The 18,312-nt window shown below is 42.3% G+C and overlaps 1 protein-coding gene across 1 annotated transcript; it reads right to left on the bottom strand.

Annotated features, from left to right (window-relative positions):
- Positions 1-2,941: 2,941 nt before the first annotated feature.
- On the bottom strand, positions 2,942-16,084 carry cfl2 (cofilin 2 (muscle)). The gene is made up of 4 exons (XM_080750450.1): positions 15,978-16,084; positions 10,543-10,850; positions 8,685-8,761; positions 2,942-5,193 (listed from the first exon to the last, which is right to left on the bottom strand). Exons 1-4 carry the CDS (start codon positions 15,978-15,980, stop codon positions 5,081-5,083), a joined length of 501 nt encoding a protein of 166 aa, XP_080606576.1. The 5' UTR covers positions 15,981-16,084; the 3' UTR covers positions 2,942-5,080.
- Positions 16,085-18,312: the final 2,228 nt, after the last annotated feature.

Below are 18,312 nucleotides of genomic sequence, written 5' to 3'. Positions count from 1 at the left end.
TATTAGCCTATACTCCACTACTTAAGTGAAAGTTGGCTCGGTGCATGTTGGTCAGTCTCCATTCTATTCATCAGATCATGAGAATGTGTATAGCCTCGGATCAAGACTATCATAGATGTAAAGTTTAAAAAACTATGTCGCGCGGAATGTGTGAATACCCAATTTCTTCAAAATCTGACTATCTGTGCCACGTAACCATGCTGTTAGGTTTAAACAACATATATCATACATGTTGTGACATGTCATCGAGAAAGACTAAAAACTAAACACTGGAACAGAATGACACAAACTAGTGGTATGCTGGTTTAGTTCAGCACATATCAAAATGCTCTGATTTAATTTATGTTATGTAGTTTACGAACATGTTATATCTCAAACCACCAAGACGCATTTACATCTTTTAATAACACATTTAGGCCTAGAATTATTGAATGCTTTAACCAGTGAAAAATAGCAGATATACAAGCTCACAGCGCGGCACCGAGTGCCGTGCTGCGAGCTTGTATATCTGCTATTTTTGGATAAAGTCGTGAAAATGTGTGCAAATCTTTGAATTTATGTATTTTCAAAGCGAACGTTTGTAACTCAAATTTAGCTTATTGGGGGTCCCTGGAACTAAATATTTTGAGATGCGGGTCCGTGGCCTTTACATGAAAAGGTTTGAGCACCACTGACATAGTAGTCTCTCAAGAACAGACTAACTGAGCTCCAGTTACGTGAAAAGGACCTTTTCTTTGACGATGGCTTGCCAGATTGCTGACATAGAAACATAGGTTTTTCCAAAAAAAACCTTAGAAGGATTCAAAAGACACTTATAGAATCGGATCAACAGTCTAATTTTCATTTTGTTTTTCAAAAAATAGCAGATCTACAAGCTTGCAGCGCGGCACTCGGTGCCGCGCTGTGAGCTTGTATATCTGCTATTTTTAAAGCATAAAATAATGGGTTTCAAACTAAGTATCTTCAGTCTCTCTCTCTCTCCCCCTCTCCCTGTGTCCATTCTAGCCATTTGTAGACAACGATGACAAGACACAGAAATATGTGTTGTCCATAAATAGCAGCAAAGGAGAGCTGGGCTGCTGCCTGCGGATCAGGTTCTCCACAGGGAGAGGAGCTCACTGCATGTCCGCCTGGCCAGCAGCCTACACAAACACGCACGCACGCACACACACACACACACAAAGCATGTGTTCAACTGGACCGTTGTAATCCAATGTTTCTCAAACAGTGGTCCGCGGGCCACTAGTAGTCCATGTCATTATTACAGATGGTCCATGGGGGAAAAGATGAATACAGTATGTTTTTGTATGTGTGTGTGTGTGTGTGTGTGTTAGGGCATTCACGAATAGTGATTTTTAGTGTTCGAATTATTCGACCTCAAAGTATTCGAAATACGAATAGTCGAATATTCGACAGGACTGGCCAAACTGTCAAATATTAAGTAAGCAAGAGGCGAACATTATGAAAATAGCAGATCTACATGCTCACTAGCCTCGTACCCGCCCCTCTTCCAGAAACCATTTCATTTGTTGGTCGTTTACTAGGCTACATGCTCACAGCAAGAGGCGAACATTATGAAAATAGACGATCTACATGTAGATCTGCTATTTTCACAATATGTATCTGCGGAACTGAGTCACATTAAATGTAATACCTACTATCCAAAGTGCTTGTCAGGGTGGGGGTCCCCAGTTCAAATACGTTTATTTTGTGGGTCACAGCCTAAAAAGGTTTGAGAACCCCTGGTATAGAGCATTAACAAATTCATCCACCAGGGGCATTGACAACTCATTATTATGACTCCCTATCTAGCCAAGCTTTATAAACTATATATTTTTTAAAGAGAAAACAATAAAAAAATAATAATAACCGAATATTCTACTTCAGTGAAAAACGTTGAATAGTGACTTTGATCTTCAAATATTAGAATATTCGGTGAATCTGTGTGATCGCACGCATCGCATTCGTTCCAGTCCGTCTAGTACGATGTGGCAAAGTTCATGCTGATGTCCCGTATCTGATGGACTGTCTCGGACAGATCTAATTTGAATAAAGTTCATCTCAACCAACTTCATGCAAATCTGGTCCACCAGTGAGATCTGTGAAGCCATTGAAAGCACCGCTATACAGTATGTGTGGCTGTGGGAAATGATAGGGAAGTGATCCAAACAGCGTGACTGTCAAACAACAGCACCACCCAAGACACATCGAACAGAAATGCGTTCCATAGGTCTTGACTCCACAGAGGCTGTCTGAATGCACCTTAACACGCACACACACACACGCACGCACTAGGCCATTATGTCAAACCAAGGCCCGAGCGCCAAATCAGGCCCGTGAATGAATTATCTTTGGCCCGCGGGATGATATTTAATTACTATTAGAACTGGCCCGCAAGTTCTAATAGTGTTCCCACAACTCCAGGACTGAGTCCATTCTTTTCAGTTGAATGGACTCAGGAAGTTGCAGATAGAGCCATAAGAAATTAACTTAACTGATTTGATGTACTTTCTCATTTTATTATATGAAAGCAGTGATTGGTGAGGATCGCTTTAATAATAAATTTTCCGTCTTTAATGCATGCATTTATCTTGTTACTAAAGGACATATTTGATTTTTGAAGGAAAAGGAAATGTGCTTTTTTTCCTCTTTGCCTATACGTTTTCACTTGCACTGTTACTCCATTTTCATTTAATGACTAAAGTGCAACAATCTAGGCGGTGTTAGGTCCAGGTTCAACATGTGCTATCATTTCAATACGTTTTAAATAAACATTGAACCACGTCCGGCCCTCGACTTGTACCAATTTCTCTATATTGGCCCACTGTCTATTTGAGTTTGACCTCCCTGCACAAGGCCAATGGAAATCCTGGGTTTCCGAGGCTGAGACCAGACAGAAAGACAGAAAGATAGACAGACAGACAAGGCAGCAGACAGCATCTCAGGCTTGCCACACGTTTCTTTTTTATTGCAAAGTGGCGGGGTTTTTTTTCTTTCTTTTCAGCGATCTCAACGACAAACATCTCTCTGTGTAATGTAAGGCTCCAGAGTCTGTGTCCTGTTAATAGTGTACTGCATACCGTACTAGTGTACTGTACTGATATAGTGTACTCACTAGCACTGTACTGTATATACTATACTGTACTGGTACTATTATAGTGTTGCCATTCATTCATTCATTTACCGATAGGTCTTCAATATTGTTCAAAAAAATAAATCAAGAGGTCTTGCTGTGACTTTTACATTCAAAATGAAAGTAAGGCGTAAACCGAACATTGCAGACTTTAAATACATAAACAAATGTAGTTACAACTCATCTCGCGCCCTTTTTGTCTCGACACGCACAACACCGAAACAAAACCTCCTCGTCCTCCTCATAATGCATAGTCTGATAATAATAATAATAATAATAACCATGTGTTTGTTCTCGTAACACTGAATGACAACAGCACAATGTTTCAAATAAATAAAATGATATGAAAAAATTAAGAAAAAAAAAAAGGAAAGGAATCTCTTGGGAGCAAAATCCTTTGCTGTCGTTTTGTCACTGAACAGAGGAGGTTCTGTGGAGAATCACAGAGGAAAGGAACGCTCCTCTTCTGAAAGCTACAATCCGGGACTTGGTTTAAGGAATAAAAGGTGATTTGAACCAATCTGTATGGTAAAGTATGTTCCTATATAACTAGCACATCTGCAGTGGTTGGAGGTGGTGTGTCAAAGTTATTTGAAGCGGACGGTGCGCCGTATTGGACAATAATAGATATTGCAGTTCGGACATCCCTGCAAAATTACCTCTCTCTGTCAGGAGAGGGGCACAACGGACATACAGATACAGCAGATGCTTAATTCAGATACCAGTAGCTTTAAAACATATTTTATGTTCAAAGATGTATTTTTGGCATTTTATGCGTTATGTTCAGATCAGTGTAGACAGGAAACAAAGTGCAGAGAGAGAGAGAGAGAGAGAGAGAGAGAGAGAGAGAGAGAGAGAGAGGAGAGACATCCGAGACCAGAGCGGGAGTAGGACTCGAACCCGGGTCCTCGCGTTCACTCGGAGCATAAAGCCTCATTCATATGTACGTACTTGCTCGTCGGTGTCGCGCGACAAAAACAAAACAAACAAAAAAAGGCGATCTATTTTCATTGCGGGACACGATGCAGATGCAAATATGGTTTGTGTATACTACTAAGTGGCTGAGTTCCCCCTGGACTGTAGCTTTTAATGCAACGAAAAGAAAAAAGAAAAGTAAAGAAACCAGACAAATAAAAATTATAATGATGGTAATAATAATAACAATAGAAATGATGAAGCCTCGGGAAGCTGTAGACACAGAGCTGATGAATACGACAGCGAGGGGGTGGGGGGGGGGGGGCTGGCTGACTGGTAGTAGGGGCGTTAAAAGCCTAATTCATACTTTGTGGCGTGCGGGGAAAACAGCCCATATAGTACAGGGGCTAATACACATTTTGGTACCACCCAAGGTGACCGTACATTTTTTGGATTTTCTTCTTCGTCTCTAGTTTATATTTTGGTATGATAACCCTTTCTGAGAAGTAGCTTAATTGATGTTATCACCCGCTAGAGTCGGTGTCCCATTAACTTGACTATACAGGGAAAAAAAGGTAAAAAATAATCTGCTTTAAGTAGCATATGAGGGGTCGAACTAGGGGTTTTTCATGATTTTGAATCCATTGCAAGCATCTGTTTTGCACGAAAAACATTCCTTGCGCTAAACACGACGGTTTAGTGGTTTGAAAAAGGGATGAAAAGTGATGAGTCATCACTTTTCACACGTTTGAGGGGGCTGTTTTAGACTCTAGCGGGTGATAACATCAATTAAGCTACTTCTCAGAAAGAAGAAGAAAATCCAAAAATGTTACGGTCACCCTGGGTGGTACCAGTTTGTGAAAATATCAGTATTAGCCCCTGTTGTAATATGCTAGCTTGCGACAGGTCGCCAGCTTGCAGATGGGCTGTTTCTTTTGGTGGCGGTGGCGGGGGGCGGTGGGGGTACAAGTGTACATCAGGCTGCTAGGGGTCCAGATAATAATGGCACGTAGGCTGGTTCATGTCCCGTTTTTACACCGGCTTTCCTTCCAGCGAAACAATCACGTTCCCTCCCAGTTTGTCCGCCAGCGTGGCTCTGTCCTGGATGTCGTCCAGGCCGTTCACCTGCCACTCGTGTTTAATACCTGCAAGACACACACACACACACATTATTTTGTTGGTTTTACCATCTTTCGTTGTTTTCTCCCAATAGGGGAGCTTAACTCATACCTCGCGATCCCCGTAGAGACCGTAGATTTCCCGCTGTACCGCGCTGCCATGCCCGTAGAGCCCGCAAAGTTTAATTAGCTTTAATCATTATGAAAGGATTAAAAGTATTAGCGCAGATTTTCGCTGATTCTGGCTCTTTAGGCCCGCCCCCCTAACTGTATCCGGTCATTTCCGGTCTGGACCGGATCCAGCTTTCCGTATCCAGTCTGAGCCTGGGCCATAGTCCCGCCTCCATTGGTTTACTGTGTAACAGAAGTGGAAGCTACTGGGCGATGGAACGCTCGTTTTTCAATCGGATTTTTGCGTTTGGAAACTTTGATCCAGTCTCTACACGCCTGGATTATGATCCCCGCACATATCGTGCGTTTTGTGCGCGAACGTGTCCACGTGTTACCATAGCGCACAGTTGGCTTTTTTCAATGCTTTTTCATGTAAACACTGGCTGATAAGCAGAGATACAGCGTGGCAACGGATATGTCTTTTTCAATGGGGTTTTTTGTATTCGAAAGCTTGTCACCGAGTCTACACGTCTACTAGATGAGTCGCGCACAGATTGTGCACGATGCGTGCCCACGTTAAAAGGTAAGGACAATTTGGCAGCTGCTTACTACAGCTATGTTTAAAATGGCAGAGAAAAAGTTAAATGGATATTTCACTTTCAAAAAAACTTCTTCTAATCAGGCTTTTGGGAACACCCAGGACAGTTTTTGAATGTCTTCATTCATCCAGTATTTAGATATTTGATATTCATTTCCACCCATTTTCCCCCTTCCAGGACCTTCCTATACAACCCCATTATAACTTCAAACTCCATTTTAACCATGACAGATTCAATTAAAACACCTGTCCTTTTTCTGGTGACTCCTGACACCCTCCGAATAGGTGAGCAGGCCGTGTTTTTTCGATAACATTTTTCATTGATTTCTATACATTTTTGGGGGAAATGAAAATTATTAAATACAATAAAATATTATAAGAAAACAAATGAAAAAAAAAAAAAAAAAAAAAAAAAAAACACGGCCTGCTCACGTATTCGGAGGGTGTCAGGAGTCACCAGAAAAAAGGAAAGTTGTTTTCATTGAATCTATCATGGTTAAAATGGAGTTTGAAGTTATAATGGGTTTGTGTAGGAAGGTCCTGGAAGGGGGAAAATGGGGGGAAATTAATATCAAATATCTAAATACTGAATGAAGAAATTCAAAAACTGTCCTGGTTGTTCCCAAAAGCCTGATTAGACGATAAAATGACAAAAAGTTTTTTTGAAAGTGAAATATCCCTTTAACTGTCGCCTGTCAGAGCAATCTCACTGTCAATGTTGCTGTTATGGGTGATCGAGTTTATCCATCAGGTTGTGGTGAATTCACACAATTAGCTTTTCCTCCTGACAATTAATTAATTTTAAACCAAGATCTTTATTATCTCTGTCAAGAAACTGGGGAGGAGTCTAGTCTGTTTGTGCTTTTGACTGTCCGCGGCAACTCCGATCATAATTTCCTGTGCACTCTGCAACTCATGTTGTTTTTGTTGATTGATTTCATAATCCCTCAGGGATACGGGACATGCTGTTACAGCCCTTTAAACTTGGCTCGACCACCAAGGGCTACAACAACATAATAAACAGGGTATAAGATTAGAACTAACCAATTGCAACACTCCTGTCATTCCGACACCACAACTTTATACCACAATGTTTCACTGACTGCATTTGAAGCGGATGCATTCACACCAACAGTGAACCGCATTTTGTAAGCTAAGAGAAACCAGTTTTTCTGTGGATTAGAATGTGTTTGTTTAATCTGCAACAGAATACGCAGTCTTAACACCAGCCCAAACTATGCACATGCCAATACCCTCCAGGATTCGTTTTAATCACATTAAAACATGCTGGTGTGAATGCATCCTAATTACGTTTCAACTACACTGTAGTGTTGGCCTCATTGGTGAAGTTTAGAAAGAAAATCTGTCTCTGCCACAGCAGCGCTGTGTGCACCTATGACCTATGTACATGCACCACACAGCAGCTACGCTGTGCACATGCACTGCACAGGAGATGCTGTTCAGTCAAGCACATCAACCCTAGTGTCCTAGTCTCGTGTAGCCAGACAGCTATTCCACAATCTCCAACTGCTACATGGAGTCTGGAACTTCACCTCCCAAAATCCGAGTGATCTGCTTGCCATTTCCGTTCACGGGTGACTCCGGTGACGTTCAGAACTAGGCCAGATCACATCCCATATGGGGATGATCTTGACGTCATAGGATTATTGTTATTGTTTGTAATGTTAGTTGAAATATGAGCATGTAAGGTTATATTCTGGGACATATCTGACTAGTTATGATATTTATCTGGCCTCAATTGGACCCTCTCTTATTAATCCAGGATGTCCGTTTTTCTGGTCAGGATTCATGTTGGTTGAAATCAGGTGATATTCTAGGCCAGATCTGACTAGTCATGGTTTGACTTGATCTGGCCCCAATGGAGACGCCACCGATTGGTCCAGGTCCTGACCGTGCTTGCTGCGATTCCATATAAGCTTAGATAATTTTTATTTATATTAGGATACATTTGCGTGACTGTAAAGACGAAACGGAAGTGGGAACTATGGAGGCTTCTTCACATCCGCTTTCCCCTAAAGGATAATCATCCAAAGAGCTTCTGTGCTCCAGACCAGGGGTCTTCAACAGGGGGTCCGGGACCCCTAGGGGGTCCTTAGAGTTACTACAGGGGGGCAGCCAAATCCTTGTGTGATAGGATCATTCTTTTAGATTAACAACTTGAACCCTCACATCCCTATTCTGAGGAGAACTTTAGCCAAAAATAACAGATCTAAGCTTTCAACGCCTCGCAGTGCGAGCCATTTTCAATATTGAACTGTGTCATTAATATACCTTAGAAGAGTTGTGTGGAAATAGAAAAAAAGTTCCCCCCCTTCTGTGTTGCCTAGAACTGGAGGATTGATTTTGGGGTTTGTATTGTAAAGTACAACTTGATGACATCACACCCCAAAATCAATCCTCCAACTGATGACAGTGCTGTCAAACAAGTCTATGAATCTATCTATGAAATCAATGGAAATCTGCATCACATATTTATACAATATTACACATAATTATACAATATACAACACACACACACACACACACACACACACACACACACACACACACACACACACACACACACACACAGAAATACAGGCAAACAGACACTTGACAGTATATTGTCCCGCACAAACACACAAGACACATAAACCACAGAGACAGGTGCGAAAACCAAACTCAAATTCAGTAGCAACCAATGGTTTCAGGTAATGATCACGTCACTGCAGTTGTCATGACTCAGTATTTAACGCTCCCATGAGGAGAAAACAAATAGATTGAAACGCCACAGTAGGGCTCAACTCACCAGTGAACTTCTTTTTGATGGCATCTTTAGAGCTAGCATAGATCATTTTACTTTTCAGAGGCGCTCCCTCTGGTGCCCTGGTGGAAAAAAACAATACAAACACATTAAGGCGCGCTACAGACAGTTGCGAGAGCTATCGTGTCTGTATCGTCTGAGCATGAGGGTTGGAGGGGGAGATCCAATTCATTGTCCCCCCTCCTCCCCTCATTCTCAGACGATACGGAGATGTCTCATGCCCTCATTCTCAGACAAGATAGGGAGAAGATGTCCACGCGTATGTCTGATTGCGGCTTAGCACAGTAATAAAAATAATAATAGCTTGAATTTACATAGTGCCTTTTATGAACCCACTTTACAAAACCAACAGACAAACAACAAAACATAATATCACACAAAGGACAATGTTACTCAAGGCACAATGGCATGGAATGGGAAAGAGCACAACTGAATTAGAATAAAATAGCATTGAAAATATCCCTAACCAGTAGCCTTGACCGCAATCAGGCACGTGCACACATAGACATCAAATGGGGCTTGAGCCCCTGCCCTTTTATCCGTCTGTAAAAAAGTGCCCTCTCCAGACCGGACCATGAATGCAAGCAGTGAAAATAGCCGACCTCCAAGCTCACAACGAAACTATTTTCGATATTTTCACCAAAAGGATCTTTTAGATATTTCAGCCCATGCCTCTAACATTCTCTGCAGGTCCCTGCTAACCAGTAGCCTTGACGCCTTTTCTCCCTAATTCAGATCGTTTCAGATCTGAATTGGGCCGCTGTAGCGCCCAAAATATGGGACAAGCTTCCACCCCACGTTGGATCATTTCAAACGTTGCCAGTGTTTAAATCATGTCTGACTCTGAAAACTCACTTGTACTCCTTGGCGGAACATTCAGAGTTGCTGGGCCCAGAAGGAAATCTGTCTACTGTATATGTTATCCTGTTTATTGAGTAGGGGTGTCGGCGGTTAACCGGTTAATCGGTTAACCGACCATTAAGAAATGACCGGTTATGCTTAACGGTTAAACGGTTAATTTTCATAATAATATGATCGCATTGTCCTGGTCCTGGAAAGTGTTGTTTGACTATGATGATGTGATTTTGTTAAACAGACTGCTGGTTTGGTGTCGTGCGCTGCTGTGTTTTCTTTTCCTCCTCCTGCTCCTCCTCGCCTTGCTTGTGAAACCAAAGCTAGCTGCTCGCTCGATCTTGTCAAGATTGACGATAAAACACAACACAAAGAATGCGCATCCCTTGTTGTCAACATCAGTGTTGTCAAATCAAATTAATGCGAGACAAACGTGTGCTGCACGGGCAGAAAAGATGATTTGACAGCCAACTCCAAGATAATAGCCAAAGATATTATGCCAAGGTACTATATTAGTGTTGTCATGGTGAAAGTTTTCCGTGAGGTGTTTCTCCAACCAGAATACACTGTACCCTGACGAGAAGAGAGAGTACACAGCTGAGGTAACCGGAACAATCGCCCCAAAACACACTCGCCCCCATTGTTTTATGTGTAGGAATACATGAAGGATTTGATCCCAGTGACGGGGGCGACCATGTTTTGGGACGAGTAGCGCATTTTGCACCCTCATCTCTACAGCGCAGCAAAAAAAGGTTGAAACAAAAAATTAAAAACCGTTAATTAACCAGTTAATGCTGACGGCTAACCGGTTACTAAATTAACGTTAGTGACATACCTATTATTGAGTATTTGCTCGTGGTATGTTAGTCGTTTTTTGTCACTGAGTGCACACTGCACAACACTTTGGTTCAACACTGTTGTTTAAAATGTGCTCTATAAATAAAGTGAATTGGATTAGATTCCTCCCCACACACGTTGAAATGTACTTTACCAGAATATAAATATCAGGTCTTCTTTCTTGGACTCTTTGGTTTCGTATGTGGCATCGTACAGGGCATAGCGACAGTCATTAAGGGGGAGGAGCTTAACGAAGCAGCCGTAAGGGTCGTCCACGGTCTCTCCGATGTCTCCGACGAGGATCTGTTTCCCTTCCTCCACGATGATCTTCTTCTTGTCGTCTGACAGGCAGAACAACACGCCCTTCTTCCTCTTCTTCACCTCGTCGCTGGTGGACGACTTCCTGACCTTCATGTCGTTGAAAACCCTGATGACTTCGTCGTTAACGGTCACGCCTGATGCCTGGAAGCACATGAGCCTTAGCATTAGCATCAGCACTCTGAATAATGACACTAATAACTTATTACACATTTGTAATTGTTTATTTACCACTCACCACCCATTAAGACCTGAGACCTTGACATGAGAAAGTCTGAGAACCAATGCCATAGCAACATACATTTTTTATTTCCAGGAGTAAACTGTTAGGATTTAGAAGACATTCGTAGAATCGGCCTATATCAGTGGTTAAAGATGAGGTGCCATGATTTTTTTTTTTTTTTTCTAAAACATGATTCAGGGGTTGACACTAAGGTCTCGGAGGCACTTGCCCGAAAGGTAAATTGTCCATTATAACATCATACCGTAGGTAAGATTTTAATTACCGCTCAATTTAACACTTATTTCTTTACTTTCTCGGCTGTGTGCTAAAAAAAATCACACCTGTGTGAACTGAGCGGTGGTCCCCCCCCCCCCCCTTCCCCCCTGTGTGTGTGTGTGTGTGTGTGTGTGCGTGTGTGTGTGTGTGTGTGTGTGCCTGGTCTGGCCTGGCCTGAACAACAGCGCCCCTCCCTTAACATGTGTGGTCAGAAAAGGTTACTGCAGGCTACAGACAGACAGACAGACAGACACGCACGCAGACAGACAGACAGACAGACCCACACACACGGCCACGTATAGGAGCGTTGTGACCACCGCTCAAAATCATACCTCAATACCTCCAAATCCAAATACCTGCAGTACATAGCTATGATTGAATATGTCTGGTATCGTATGGTTTCACACTTGATACATTCCACAGACCAGAAGACAGAGCGCTTTGGCCTCATTCAGGTGTTTAGACAGATATCTGGTGTTGTGTTTATAGACGGTTGCATCCCCTCTCAAATGAGCACTTGCCCAGTCGGGCAACCTGACAGCAAACTTCACCTGCCCGAAGGTTTTATCTAGGTGGGCAAGCCTTAGTGTCAATGCCTGATGATTATCAGGCATTATGATTATACTAGAAGGAAGATATTTTTCTCCAAAAAAGTATACAGGAAGAAAACCCAACCTAACAACCACACAAGGGGGTCTAATGAAGTACTGTCAACCTCATAGACACATGAAAACCAGAAAAAGTACAAAACTAAGGCACCACATCTTTAAGGACCCCCAAAATGATATGTATTTGGCCGCGGACCCCCATCTCAAAATATTTTGTTCCAGGGACCCCCAGAAGCAAATATTTGCGTTAAAAAATGTTCACTCTGAATTTGGGTCTTGCATTAAGCTAGATGCAGAATAGATACACGCAGCTCAGACCCGTTGGCAAAGGAAAGGTCGCGTTCTAAATCAGGGGTTCTCAAACTATTTAATTTCAAGGCTCCCAACAAAGTAAGGGACCATTTGGAGGCCCCTCAAGGAGGACAGACCAGTGGTTGAGAACCACTGGTCTGTGCCTTCAACTTGCAGCAGTTCCAGTTCTTAACCAGCATCTCACCAATAAAGGTGTGTTTCCACATTCCTCTATATTTTATGTTACCACTGTGCCGTTAAGGCTGCAAGCTGGTATCAACATGATGCCACGGATACTGTCGGCAAAGGTCCACTCCATCCATTACCAGAGACTATGCTCTCTCCAAATGAGATGTTAAACGGCATGGATTGAGTATGAAACTAGAAGCAGAGCTCTTCCGAGTGCAGGTCTCCACCAGGTAGGTTATATTGTGGCCACCTAGGCCAAAGTGAAAAGAGGGCCATCTCTTCTTTGGCCTTTCACGGCAAATGGGACACTGCATTCAGGATTTGAGGCATTTTGTTCGAAATGTGCAAAAGTTGACCAACTGGTGGCGCTATAACAGGCCAATGTGGAAAGGGTGGCATTTTGTTCTTTGACCAAGTGGGAATGTGTGTGCAAAATTTCACACAAATTCCAGACACAAATTATCGAACAAATCGATAATTTGTAACCCAGCAACACAAGAGTGGTGGTCCCTCCCTGGGTTGCTCTTAGTCTGGCTGGTGGTCCCTGGGTCAAAATCTGTTGAAAACCCCTGCAATACTATAACACTTAATAGAATTACACTAATATACCTCTATGAAATAGAAATATTTAATATAATTTGCACTACTGTACATACACCTCTAACATATGTTTTTTTTTTGTTATCAATTATTTTTATTTTTATTTTCCATAACATGAGTGAATCAAAATTATAGACATACATATGAGCAGAACAAGAAAAAGTAAAACATTAATCAAAAGAAAAATGCAATTAACAGACAAACAACACAAACAATAGCAAAACAAGAAAAGGAAAAGAAAACCCACCCACCCCCTTTCCCCGGACCAACACGGAATGTACAATAGTGCATGCCTGTGCTAGGCTGTTACCACTATATAGTGATTTCTTGAATCATAGCCTTAAGCTTATCTGCAATGTCCGACCACATATTAATGTTTTCTTCTTTTGCTCCGTGTAACCTTGCTATCGACTGCTCTAAATATACTATATCTAGAAAGGTTAAGGCCCACTGGCGAAACGTTAACGTATGAGGAGGTTTCCACCACATAGCTACCATCTTCTTCGCCGCCGTTAATCCAGCAAAGAAGATGCGCTTGCGTATATTGTTTAGTCACAACTGTGAGACGTCATTTAATAAAAATAAAGAAGGAGAAGATATGATATTGATACTAAAAATAGTTGAAAGTTTGGAGGCAACCATATTCCAGAATGACGACACATTTGGGCATTCCCAAACCATGTGAAGGAAGGTACCAATACTATTTGAGGAGCAGAGTGTGCAGTTGGGATTATTCAAAATCCTCATAGCACATTGTCTGCGGGGAGTTAAATAAGTCCGATGTACAAAATTTAAATGAATTTGTTGATGGTGTATATTGTACCGTTTTAGATGTTGACAGACAGACAGATGGAGGCTGCAGCTAGCACAGAGGGGTGACATGACTCATCAAAAAAGATCAAGTGACTCATCAAAGGGTGACCGAGTGTCACCAAGCTATAGCAGTCACGTGACACACCAAGGCAGGGACGTGCTGGCCATTGGGAAAAGCGGGACAACTCCCGAACGGCCGGTTTATTCCCGGCCGGTCCAGGCCGGCCATTAGGGAAAAAAATTAAATAAAAATGTCGGCCTTTGTTCCATTTTGAGGGCAGAAACCTTGCATCTCCAAGTATCACATTTAATTTTTTTTTCGCAAAGCAAAGCCCTGCTTCATCATACAAGGCCGTCGCACAAAAGTAGTGAAAACAGCAGATCTACAAGCACACAACAGTGAGGCATTGTGTGCTTGTAGATCGGCTGTTTTCACTAGTTTAAATCATTTTTAAAATGATAAATACAAAACAAATGGTTTTGGACACCCGACAACCACGAAATATAACTCATGTAATTGGCCCACCGGCTTGTCACTGTGTCACAAATCTTTGAGTAGCAGCAGCACTATAGAGAGAGATCTCTCTATAGCGCACAATGAGGGCCTCTCCAACTCTTTTTCCCGGGCTGAATCAGGGGCCCAGCATGTCCCTGCACCAAGGTAGAAGCTTCTGAATTTTGATAGGTTCATTGCTTTCCCGAATGGTTGCGTATGCCAGTGGGTCTCACAGTCAGCCATTTGTTAATACAGCATCACAAACATTTTAACCACTTCATCCATATTTTATAAGTTGGCTATTAATTTAAAAGAAATGTCAGATATACGAGCTCACGGCACATCACTGTGTGACTTGTAAACCTGCTATTTTTTTACATTTAGTTTTTAAATGTTTTGTACACAAATCTTCTCTTTTGGGGGTCCCTGGCACAAAACATTTTCAGAGGGGTGTCGAAGGCCAAATATTTAATAAAAGCGAACCAATTTTCATTTCTCATCCCTAATTTACAACAGAGTATGTAACAAAGTATGTAACTATACATTAAATGCAGTATTAGAGGCACATCAGTTTTGATTGATTGACTGAATAGTGTGTTAGCAGTTTGCAATAGAAAAAAATAGTTTAATGACTGGTACAAGGTCAACTAAAAGGAGATCCTAGTAAGCTTTACAGCTTATTTACACCGCAACCACTTTTCAGTAGTAGAAAGTTATGTTTGCATTACATTTAATGTACATCAGACAGTATAAAGTATGTTTACGTTATATTAAATGTAAATCAGTATAAAGTAAATGTACATTATATTTGATGTAGTAGAGGTACATCAGTATAAAAACTACAGGCAGCATTATGCAGATTCAGCCTAAAGTAAGAGCCGTGGCGTGGACTGGAGTGTGTAGTGCGCGCGCGCCTACCGGGCCGTGCCGGCCCACGTGCGTGCGTGAAGCAGCGTGTGTGTGCGTGCGTGCAGTCTTTAAGATGGCCGCCCAGAGGCGACGGGGCGCTATTTCTTTCCGTAGGAGATATCTTGTAAAGGAGCGCTTGTTTTCGGTGGACACGACGGAGGCGCGCAACGCTCGACAAGTCGTCCCCACCGACGTTCGGTGCCTCCGCGCGGTCCAAGTGCGCACAGCGGAGCGCTCCCTACCTCCGGTTCAGCCAATCACAGGCCGCGGCCGACAAGGCATCGCCTACGGACACAATAATAGCCGACACCGAGTCACCGACATAGCTGTCTGTGTGTGTGACATAACGTCTAAAGAACTCCACTCGATTCATTGCTCGTTCGGAGGAACTGACAGCAACAGCGTCGCCAAAACTACAGTCAAACAAACACACTCGCGTGATAAAACAACAACACAATAATAGCAAAACACAACACAGCCTGACAGATATATTAATAAATCACCTAATACTCTCCGTGCTAACGCAGCTAGCCTAGCCACCGTACCGTTACGTGGCTAACATGAAGCTAGGGCTAGGCTAGCTAGTTGCTGCTACCCAGTAGGACAGCTGCTACAGTACCGTTATGTGGCTAAAATGATGCTAGGCTAGCTGCTACAGTACCGTTATGTGGCTAAAATGAAGCGCTAGGCTAGCTTCAACCGTACCGTTATGTGGCTAACATAACGGCACAGCACTAGTACAGGGGGAGAGACCCGCACCGCACCGCACCGGCCCCCTGTCTGTGTCTGTCTGTCTCCACAATAAAAGTTAGTGAAAAGTTGTGTTAACGTCTCTGGAATGACGTCTAGCGAGTGAACGCTCTTACCATGTTGCCCGGGTCGTTTATTCGGTGTTAATGGCCGTTGAAAAGGGGGGTGTTTGGGAAGGGGTAAAAAAAATAGGTACCAGCAGGGAATGTGGGCAGGAGAGAGAGAGAGAGAGAGAGAGAGAGAGAGAGAGAGGAGGAGGAGGAGGAGGGGGGGGGGGGTATGGTCATTATGGGACAGCCCGGGCGGGCGGGGCAGAGAGTGAGGATGGGACGGGACGGAGGAATGTAATCATGTGTCACAGCACAGGACAGGATGGCTGGCAGGCACTACTAGGGGTGGGACCATTCACTTAATTCCCGATTCGATTTATTGCGATTCATATATTCCAGTTCTGCGATGTAACGACTGTTGCGATTCCGATTCCCCCGATAACAATTTTAAAAACCAATTATAAATAATATAAACCATGATAAATTGAATCGTACACAATGCAGCCAGATAATGTTTCATTCTGACATGAAAGAAAATAATAAATAATACAATTAATAACAGTTATTAAAATGAATAATAATGAGACAGCTGCAGCAGTTGATCAACGATTGATCATCGACCTAATCGATTTAATAGATTCGTTTTAACTATTTGTATAGGCCTAGTGTTTAGTAGGTCTATTTTGTTGGTGACATGCATTGTTGTTATTATTTTGTAATGCTATGAGGATACATTTCTCTATGCATTGAGTACAAAAGGACCCCAATGTAGGGTTTAAATCCTATTAGTAGACCTTGTATCTGAACTGTCTTGTGCTTTTCCTACAGATGAACCCAGCTGATATGCTGCCCACAAGGAGCATGCGAGCAATTAGGGGTTAAGAAAGAGTCTTGCTCAGGGACACACATCAACATTGCTACCATGGTCTGGAATCGAACCAGGGACAACCAGAGGCTTTGGTTCCCCAGGCGGGCTCCCTAACCATTAAAGGGAAAGTTCACCTCTGGGACAACCAGATCTTATTTTATTGTTGTTTGGGACACGATCAACACAATCCTGAGTTATTTTTTGTGTTCAATTTGTGTTTTGAGATATTTTAGTATTTCAGCGTGAATGATGATGCATTTTGCCTCAATCATATGATGCAAAATGCATCATAAGCTGGAGCTTGTACATTTTTTATTATCATTTATGTTTGTGCAGTTGTATGACAGACTTACTGTAAGTAGGTGTAGGCCTATATCTGGAGTGTTAATTCACATTCATTTAAATTCCTAATAGGCCCTCACAGAACAAGTCAACATTTATTACAAAGCAATAAAGGAATGTTTTTTGGGGGTCTATATATAAACCTTTTTCAACCATGTTAGATTCAATGAATCACTCCTGAAAACCTGTTTTCAGGAGTGATTCACCTGTCTGTACACTAAGGCTTTTCCTTAGATTTTAGTACCTCTATTTTGCACATATGTATGTACTTCTATGCTTTGGTTTTATTAGATTTTTTATTTTAATTGAACCACTGTTTATATTTATGAATATTTTGTTTTTATCTTGGCACTGTAAAGCACTTTGTAAACATTGTTTTCGAAAAGCGCTTTTATAAATAACGTTTATTATTATAATGAAAACACCCGTTGTTGGATCATCATCTGGTCACCTAGCTGTTCGATAAAATGTCATGGGTGCAATGACCCCAAACGCAGTGCAGGATATATATGTATGTATGTATGTATGTGTAACGGAGGTGATCCGAACCTCCCCACCCGGTTTCGAACCAGGGTCTCCCGCATGAAAGTCCAATATCTTAACCATCACTCCAAAGGGGCGGCATAGCTCAGGGGTGGGGCGGCATAGCTCAGGGGTGGGGCGGCATAGCTCCGGGGTAGAGAAACCGTTATTAGAGCACGAAGGGTTCCCGAAGGGTTCCCAGTTCGAATCCGGGCTCCCCCTGAGTTAATGTCGAAGGGTCGTTGGGCAAGACTCTGAACCCCACATTGCTCCCGGTGAGTAGGTTGGTGCCTTGCATGGTTTCCTCTGCTACCGGTGTATGAATGTGTGCGTGAATGGGTGAATGTAATGCACAATCTCTGTAAAGCGCTTTGGATAAAAGCGCTATATAAATGCACCATTTTTTTTTTTTTTTTTAAAGGAATATCCTATGGAATGAGGGCAGATACTAGACTTTTGAGGCTTCAGGCTGGGGCTGCGACTCTCGCCGCCACATATGTATGTGTGTGTGTGTGTGTGGATGTATGTGTATATATATATATATATATATATATATATATATATATATATATTAGAGATGTTACAGATCAATCGGCAATGGATCGGATCGGGCCGATCAAAGCGTGATCGGCGATAATCGGTGGTTTAGATCAAAAGGTAAATTCACCG

This window comes from Nannobrachium achirus (genome assembly GCF_963921795.1).
Source record: "Nannobrachium achirus genome assembly, chromosome: 20".
Taxonomy (NCBI): domain Eukaryota; kingdom Metazoa; phylum Chordata; class Actinopteri; order Myctophiformes; family Myctophidae; genus Nannobrachium; species Nannobrachium achirus.
Note: the sequence above shows the minus strand (reverse complement) of the source record. Positions and strands in the feature narration are given on the sequence as shown.

Bases quoted from the DNA above. Each gene is read 5' to 3' on its own strand.
- cfl2 (XM_080750450.1), bottom strand. The intron at 8,762-10,542 runs GTAAAGTACATT...TTTTTCCACCAG, and splicing joins GACCTGATATTTATATTCTG to GGCACCAGAGGGAGCGCCTC. The intron at 5,194-8,684 runs GTGAGTTGAGCC...TGTGTCTTGCAG, and splicing joins CATCAAAAAGAAGTTCACTG to GTATTAAACACGAGTGGCAG.